Genomic DNA, 9307 nt, shown 5'->3' with positions numbered 1-9307 from the left:
TCTTGATATTCTGTTTTCCATTTCATTCATCCTATTGGTGATGCTTTCTCCCATTGTTTCTAATTGGCTTACTGAGTGTTTCACTTCCTTCATTTCAGCTTGAGCATTCTTCAATATTTCTAGCTCTTTTCTGAATTCATTCAGAAGTTTATCCCTATCTTCCTTCAGTTCTTTGATTTCTTTGTTTGTATGTTCTTTAAATTCACTGAATTCTTTTATCATGTTTATCATTGTTCTTTTGAGTTCCATGTCCTGCATTATCTCTAGTGGCTTCTTTATCGAGGACTACTGGTGGGGATATGTTATTTTGGTTTTTCAAGTTATTATTTTTTCTCCATGATTTTGACATGTGAATTTTCTTGTATTTTCTGATTCTCGTGTGAGACTCAAGCCTTCAAGTTTAGGTCTGCTTCTTTTTGTAAACTTTATGTGTCTTTGTGGTTTACTTTTTGGGCATGAAAAGCTGGTTCCTCTAAAGCTTCCGGTTCTCTCTTTTGATTTTATACTGGCATGGCCAGATTGCTTTTGTCTTCAGGAGTTCCCACAGAGACCCTAGTCAGATGAGGATCAGATGCTCTCATGCTAAGGTCTGGATCCCTCCAGGAAAGATTTTGGCCTCAGGAATTTGGGGGTTGGAATGGCCTGGGAGCAGGGCCCGGAGAAATGCTGGTCTTAGGCAGCTGGTGGCTGTGACACTCAGAGATGCAAAGGGAGATGGGGGTGGGAAAAGGCCCCAAGGGCTCCTGGGGACTGCACTGAGGAACTGGGTTGGTCTGGATGCAAAGGATCAGGAAGAGGAAAGGTCAGCCCCGGCATCCAGGAAAGACTAGTGAATTGGTGTAGCCCAGGGAAGCAGATGGAGGAAGTGAGGGTGGGGCCAGGCCAAGAGGGCTTCTGGGGACCCCAGAAGGAACTGGGTTGGTGTGGATGCAAAGGATCAGGAATTGGTGGTGGGATGCCAAGACAAGGAATCTACAGTAACTCTTATAAAAAGTAGGAAACTCTACATCAAGCACATCGTCAAGAAAGGAAAGGTAGTGGATAGTAAGAAGGGGTCCTTAGAAGCATATAAGAGTTAATCAGTAAGAAACCATTTCCTAAATAAATAATGCATAATAATTTCAGACACTATGTATTAGTATGTCAAAATAAAGTCATTATTTCTATTTTCTCATTTTAACAATTATTTATAGTGTACCTACTATCAACCAGTTATAGAAATGAAAAAGAAATTTGATAAAAATCCTAGCTGTTAGGGAGCTGAACACACTAGCATTAGGAAGACAAACTACAAACAAAACAAAAAAAAAAAAAAAGAAAAAAATAAAGAGGCCACACAGTAATACTGAAGCACAACAGGGTAAGCCAGGAACATGATGTTAGAGGATTCAGACAGGGTGATAGAAAAAATACAGACATTGCAGGAGGGGCTTGGGTTTGGCTGATTTCATGTGCAAAAAGAAGTCACTGTAGTCAAAAACGGTGAGTAAATGGTCTACTTATGCTACTTCTGGAATGGCATTTTTTTTTAAAATATTTTTTCTGTATCCAAAGGATCTGAAAAGGTTTTAACAGTAATATATTCATGAATACCAGTAGTGCCACAATTCTATGAAACAATATCCTTCACTTCCATCCAGCCATGTTTGGCCACATATAAAATGAGGTCAGGAAAACAAAACAAACACAATTTGGTAGCTCAACTTTTCAGACACAGAAAATCACAAGTACAGATAAAAATTTTACCAGATATGCCATGGCTTATCTTTGATGTTCTCTAAGCACAGTAACTGAGACACTTTCACAGACGTCACTGCATCTCTAAGATCCATTTTGTTTGCAAAAAATAAGATTGGAATTCGACGGTGCTTTATATCTAAAAAGAGAAAGAAACCACCATAGCACTTCCATTATTTTGGACCGCTTTACCTAAATCCTTAGAACCAAAATCAAATAAACTGTTTCCCATTCCTTCTTTCTAGATCATCCTTACACAAACAATTAAAGATACAGTATTAAGCATTCATCTAAGCAATAAGAAAAAACTAAAACTATTTCCTAAGACCATTTGCTTCCTAGCTAGGAGCTTTAAACCAAAGGTAGGGTTAGAGAGGGGACTCAATAAACTGTTACAGAGAAGCAAATATTTTGGATTGTTTTGTTTTTAATGTTAAACTCTAAGTAGCAGGAAGAGGAACTGAATTCTGGTTTTATTTTTTTTTAGTCACAGACAGGACTATAGGAAACAGGGGTAACATTTTTAACATAGAATTTTCCCCATTATAATTTTAGAAACATTTTCCAAAGGCTTTTTGTTTTTCAAAATTTATTTACTTAAGTGTATCTATGTGTGTGGGTGTACCATAGTCAGTATGTGGAGGTCAGAAGATAACTTTAAAGAGTCAGTTCTCTTCCTCTATAATGTGGGTCCAGGAATCAAACTCAGGATGAACCTCATGTTTGACAAAAGCTCTTTCCCACTAAACAATCTTGCCAGACTCAAATTTTTGAAGATAATACATTTAAAGAGATCAGAATTCAGAAGACAGACATGATATATGGTCAAAATATATCCCTCCTTCCTATGTATGTCCTGAGTTATCAAATTTCCCTTTCCAGAAAAGGCAACTAAGATCAGCAGTGTCTTCACATCTTTGTAAAAACATATATATCCAAACACAATTTTATGCTATTTTCCATACAAATTATACCATAGCATTCTAATTTTTTAATATAATTATATTTTCATTTAATTCCTTATCTTACATTTGTTGCTTATAGTACTGTGACTTTAAGAATAAAATCGGGCTAGAGAGATGGAGCAACCATTAAAGACTCAGGTTTACAACCCAAATGACAAAAGTTTGGTTTCCAGCACTTAAGATCTCTCACCAGCTACAGTTAAGCTGGGCATGTTGGCACACACCTTTAATCCCAGCACTTGGGAGGCAAAGGCAGGCAGATTTCTGTGAGATTGAGGCCAGCCTGGTCTACACAGCAAGTTCCAGACCAGCTAAGGCTACAGGGATACCCTGTCTCAACAAAAACATAATCCAGTTCCCCTTCCTTCTACTTGAAGTTTGCTTCCTTTCTGTTAACATTTAACACTGAAAACAAAATAAGCAAAACACATGACCATCTTGTACAGCTGCTTGTCTGTAACTATTTATTATGAAAATATGGTAACCAAAATACACAGAATTTTACTTTCTTCCTGATCGTTTGGTGAAATTTTTTTCCCTACTGGTATGCATTATTTATGTATATAGGGAAAAAATTAGTGTTCAGGAAATAAATACTAGTAATTAAGAAAACATTGCAAAAAAGCTTTGAAATTTAAAAATGATGATGTAGGTATTATAAGTTTTATATAAGCAATAAGCTTTAAAATTTACATTTTTAAAAAGAAAATATTACATATTATAAACAATACTTTTTGCTAATACTAAAGAACAAACCAACACATATAATTGGGCCCCAAAGCACAGATATCACAGACTGAAAGACACTACACAAATACCTGGGTGATTTAGAAGAGTATCAAGTTCTTCTTTGGCCACAACCATTCTTAATTTATCACTGCTATCAATGACAAATATAATGGCTTGTCCATCTCTGTACAGTATAAAGAAACAGAATAATGAAGGCTACACTTACACATTTTTCTATATTATCTATTTGCATTTCCTAACCCACGTATTATTGCTTAATGTCCTACATTCATTTATCACTAGGATTTTTATTGTTATGTCTTCTTAATGCATATGATTGATATATTAATATATTTCCAGTAAAGTCTCTTCATTTGAATAATAACATACTATCTCAGAAACTTTTTTAAGTATGTGGTTTTTGGTTAAAACAGTTAGAATATGGGCTAAGAATATAGCCCAGCAGTTGCCCAATATGTGTAAGGGCCTTGTTTAATCCCCAATATAGGAAAAAAGAATCAGAACATAAGATGTAAGAGACCAATTAAAAACATGAACAATTTCTTGACCTTTTTTTTTAAGCATTAAATCATGAGAAATACATGCCACATTGACATGAGAAGACATACAAGTATCCACAAATATATTTGAAGTCACATGAGACAATAGGAATAAGCCTTTATTTTACTCTATTTGACTTTTAAAAGATTTATTTCTATTTCCTGTGTATTAGTGTTTTGCCTGCATGTACATATATGTACCACATGTGTACCTAGTACACAGAAGCCAGAAGAGGGTGTTGGAACCCTTGGAACTGGAGTTACAGATGGGTGTGAGCTGCCATATGGGTGCTGGGAATCAAACCTGGGTCCTCTGTAAAAGCAGCAAGCACTCTTAACTGCTGAATCTTTCCAGGTCCCCTATTTGACTTTTTATAGGTGTAAGTTCACAGGCGCAAGTTCCCAGAAACCTGGAAAACTCTGTTTCCTTGTGGGCATTCACCACCCCTGGCTCTTACAATCTTTCTGCCTTGTCTTCCACAATGTCCCCGACTCCTGGGTAGGCAAAGTTTAATACAGGAGTCCTATCCACGGTCACACACTCTGCAGTCTTTTATTCTCTAATTTTGACCAGTTGTGGCTTTCTGTGTTAACTGAACTTACAGCAATGGTGACAGCATGCACAAGATCCATGTTAACGCAAACCAGGTAAAAAACCAGCATAGAACTGGGGAAATAGGCAAGAAGCCCAGAAGAACTATTAGCAGTTGATCACTGATGGGTGAGGAAGAGTTCATCTTCTCTAAGGGAGTGATGCTAGATAGGCTGAATAGGCTCCAGTGAATGAACTCACACTGAGGGACATCTGAGTACACAAACTTGACTCAACGGGCCTTAACATATATGAGAGAATGCATGAAATCCTGTGGTGGTGTTGGTGGGCTATGGAAAAGGGTACAGATAGGGGAGCTACAGATAGATTAGGGTACATCTAAATATGATTAAGATGTATTTTATGAACTGCACAAAATTCAATAAAATATACATTGAAAATAAAAGCTGATACCAAGCTACTGAACTCAGAGGACTTCAAAAAATCTATTGATTAAATTATTTTATTTAGTTTAAAAGTAGTGATCATTAATATTATCAACTTGACAGCATCTAGACTAACCTAGGGAACAAGCCTCTAGGTATACCTGTGAGGGATTAGCTAGACTGAGTCAGACTTTGGCCATGCCTTTGAGAGATTATACAAAAGTGGGTGGTACCATTCTCTGGGCTTGGGTTCTGGGTTGAATAAAATGGAGGAAGCTACTGAGCAAAAACATTCATTGTTGTTGTTGCTTCCTGACTGTAGATACAACTTGACCAGCTTCTTCAAACTCCTGCTGCCTTGACTTCCCCACAACGATGGACTACACTATCAAACTGCGAGCCCAAATCAACCTTTTCTCCTTTATGGAGCTTCCTGTCAGGATATTTTAACACAGCAACAGGAAAAATTATTAGGATAAAAATTAATGAAATTATTTTGACATCACATGCAAGCCTGAGTAGGCATAAAAAATCTGGAGCCTAGTAATGTGGCACTTGTCAACCTGAAGAAATTATTGAACACTGTATGTTCTGAAAAAATCTTATTTGAAAATTACTCATAAAACAAATAGATCAACTGTTAGACAAAACCATTATTTTAACTAAATTTGGTCAATACTTATTTTAATCTATATGTTAAGCATCATACTGGTCCTTGAAGAAATATTTTGAATAAAGAACAATTTCTTCACTAAAGGAGTTCACAAAATGATTAGTGAGGCAGATGCAGTACCTGATTACACAGATATGAATGGACGAATAATTGGGGAAACAGCAAACCATCAACTCAGGTGACTTTTGAGTTGGTTCTATATAACCCAGGCTGGCCTCAAACTTACTATGCAGCATAGGCAACATAGCAAATATCTGATCTAAATTTCTGATTCTTAGCTTTATGAGTGCCAAGATTATAGATATGTGCCATCAAGTGTAGCCTGAGCTGGTTTTTAAGCATGGGTATATTAACCTTAGACAGAAAAGGGCATCAAAACTCAGAGAACAGGACATCCAAAGGCCTAATGTCACAAAGGACCAGAAGCATTTGAGCATTTGAGAAACAAATTATCTCTCTCTCTCTGATTAAATAATAAGAGAAATTACATTGTAGCCAAAACAATATAATCACGTGGATTTCTAATAATTATTTGTTACTAAAATATAGCCACATAGTTAAGCAATAACAATAAACATACTTACTTATAATAGTGTTCCCAGAGATTTCTGTATCTTCCCTGACCGGACATATCAAATACTGTAAAATTCAAACTATAAACAACAGTAAAGCATTACTATATTATAAGCTACTGCACTGGATAGCTTTAGTTTTCAACTTGACACACCTGGGTAGAGGGAGCTTCACCTGGGAAATTTCCTCCATTGGACTGGCCTGTGGCCATGTCTGTGGAGTATTTTCTTGATTTTTGAGTGATGTAGGAGGGCTTAGCCCACAGCAGTCTGTACCAATCTTGGGCAGGTTGTTCTGTACTGTGTAAGAAAGCACACTGAGCATAGGCCAGGGGAGTAAGCCAGTAAGCAGTGTACTCCATGACCTGTGCTCCAGCTCCGGCCTCCAGGTTCCTGCCCTGACTACCTACCTTGGGCTCCCTCAGTGATGAACTATGACCTGGAAGATGTGAATCAAATAAACCCTTTCCTCCCCAAGTTGGTATTGGTCAGTGTTTTGTCACAGCAATTGAAAGCAAAGTAGAACAGCTACCAAATTAAGTATAACTTTTGGTTAATATTTTAAATTTTTTTCTATCAGAGAAATCACCATACTATATGATAATGTGGCCAATATTCTAGAAAGAATTCAAAAAATACATTATTAATCTAAATATGATTTTGTGCTAGGCATGGTCTTTAATCCTAGTACTTGGGAGGGAGAGGCAGGCAGATTGCAGTGAGTTCAAAGCCAGCATGGTCTACAGAGTAAGGTCCAGGCCAGCCAGGGCTACATAGTGAGACCTTGTCTTAAAAGAAAATTTTTGCAGGCTGGGTATGGTGGCACTCACCTTTAGTCCCAGCACTCGGGAGGCAGAGGCAGACAGATCTCTGTGAGTTCAAGGCCAGCCTGGTCTACATAGTGAGTTCCAGGACAGCTGGGACTACAGGGAGACCCTATCTCAAAAAGACCAAAAACAATTTTTTTTTTTTTTTGCAATGAATGAACATAAAAAGATGTTTTCTTTGCTAATGAGGTTTTCAGAATGGTCTAAACTCTAAAATGCTAGGAATAAACTAAAGATACCTACAGAATTTTGAATAACAAAGGACTTCTGAGTAGAGGGATGATCAGGTAGAGCTAGTATTACTTTCCACTTACAACTTCTTAGTCACAAAGATAAAGCAGGTTACCTGGATGATTTAAATTTCTCTACGCTGAATCCTATTGTTGGAACTATGTCCTGAGATTGAGCCTTTAAGAGAAAAGAAAAATTAGGATGAATTTTTGCTCAAGTATTCAGATTTTTCCATTTCTAAAATGTACCACTAAGGAAATAACAGAATTAAACAGTATCATAATTTTTGCAATAGAATCACTGTGCAAACTCTTTACGGAAATGTAAAGTTTACCTACTAATTCTGAATCTGTATAACACAATTTACATTTTATTTTATTAAGTTAAGCCAGACTTAAAAATTTTCATAAGTGGTTTCAAAAGTCACTCTGAGTTCATATGTTGAACTTCCTAATCTTTCATCACATACACATACTGAATTTATATATGCTTGGGACTGTCTTCATATCTACCTGGTCCCTACTGTTAAAGAGTTCATGAGCTAGAGCATGTAAATAACAATCAACAACTTAATGACCCTTGAACATATTGAGACACTGATAAAAGGTGACTGGGGGCAGGAGGCACAGGCAAAGGGGACTGTTACGGTAATACGGAAAGAGTACTCAAAAAAGGCTCCTGTGAGGTGACATCTAACCCAGGAGTGACTGCTAGGAAGGGGAAATCTAGGGCAAGTTCCTGCAAAGAATATTCCAGTATGGAATTAGTGCACTGATCCTAGGACAGGAAGGAACTTGTCACTAAGTGAAGAATAGAAGGCCTACATGTCTACAGAGTACTGCTGAGAGAAAAAGTGATCCACGCTGAAGCGATAGGTGGAGCCTTGACGGCTCTGGCAGGAGTACTATGTGGGGAAGACTGAAAGGGGCCAAGAACAGAGGAACACATATTGACAGGACTCACAAGCATTTAAAATGATTATACTGACAACCTAACTCATTACAAAAAATGCCTCTCAGAATTTCCATCACCAAAACTGTTCGTTCATTTAAATAAAAATGTATCTACTTTCTGATCCAGATGCTTAGAAGTTATTATTGACTTCTCCTTTTGTCACATACCTCCATGTTAGGAATAAAACCGGTCTCTAAGTTTTATTGGCTCTGTGCCAACAACCTAGACTAGACCTTTACCATTTGTTGCTTTGAATTAGAATAACCTCCTAATTGCTTCTAATTTGACTATGCCACATGGTTCAGGTTACTTTAGCCTAGGTTTGCTTACATGTCAACTATATTATTATACCTAGCTCATAAAGTCATCATGAGAATTAAATGAGTTAATGGATGCAAAATATTCAACGTGGTGCCTATACACACTCAACAGATGCTTTCTATTATAATTACACTCTTTTTTCAGCTTGTCTTATTCCCCAATATTCCTATATTGCCCTTACGTATAACAACAATCTGGCTTACTGCTTTTATATGAAAACAGGGGTAGAAGGGAAACTTTGCTTCTCACCACTGTTTACTCTGGTATCTACTTTTGTGGAATTTAAATTCAAATGGAAAAAGAGAAGCTGAAAAGCTACTGGAGTGTGGTAACCTTAACAGCCATGTGCTGTGGTAAGGCCTCTTCCAGAGCTGCCTTGTTTTGCCATTCCAAAGTTTGTTTATTCAGCTTTCCCATCTACCCATTCTATGAACAGCATTAGTACTTTTCCAAAAGTCACTTTCTTGTGTGCTAGAAAAACCAAGCTCACATTTATGCACTCTTGCCCCCTGCAAGAGTAGTCTCTAACACTACTTTTTGTTTGTTTGTTTGTCTTTTTGAGACAGGGTCTCCCTGTAGCCCCAGCTGGCCTGGAGTTCGCTATGCAGTCCAGGCTGGCCTTGAACTCATAAAGATCCTCCCGTCTTTGCCTCCTAAGTGCTGGGATTAAAGTCGTGTGTCACCATGCCTGGCAAATTTTTAAAAATAAATTTATTTATTTATTTATTTATTTATTTATTTATTTATTTATTTATTTATC

General features: G+C 37.1%; 1 protein-coding gene across 2 annotated transcripts in view; it reads right to left on the bottom strand.

Moving 5' to 3' along the window:
- Positions 1–9307, bottom strand: part of Arl6 (ADP ribosylation factor like GTPase 6) — a 31256-nt gene that overhangs the window by 15451 nt on the left and 6498 nt on the right. For both annotated transcript variants that reach the window (XM_008841733.3, XM_008841734.3), the window contains exons 3-6: positions 7388–7449; positions 6227–6295; positions 3521–3615; positions 1747–1876 (exon numbers count right to left, since the gene is read on the bottom strand). In XM_008841733.3, coding sequence (XP_008839955.1) covers positions 1747–1876; positions 3521–3615; positions 6227–6295; positions 7388–7449 — 356 coding nt within the window. The remainder of the gene's footprint in view (positions 1–1746; positions 1877–3520; positions 3616–6226; positions 6296–7387; positions 7450–9307) is intronic.

The sequence above is a fragment of the Nannospalax galili genome, unplaced genomic scaffold, assembly GCF_000622305.1.
Source record: "Nannospalax galili isolate Female #2095 unplaced genomic scaffold, S.galili_v1.0 scaffold821, whole genome shotgun sequence".
Taxonomy (NCBI): Eukaryota; Metazoa; Chordata; class Mammalia; order Rodentia; family Spalacidae; genus Nannospalax; species Nannospalax galili.
The sequence above is the reverse complement of the archived record's forward strand: the minus strand, read 5'-3'. Positions and strand labels throughout refer to the sequence as shown.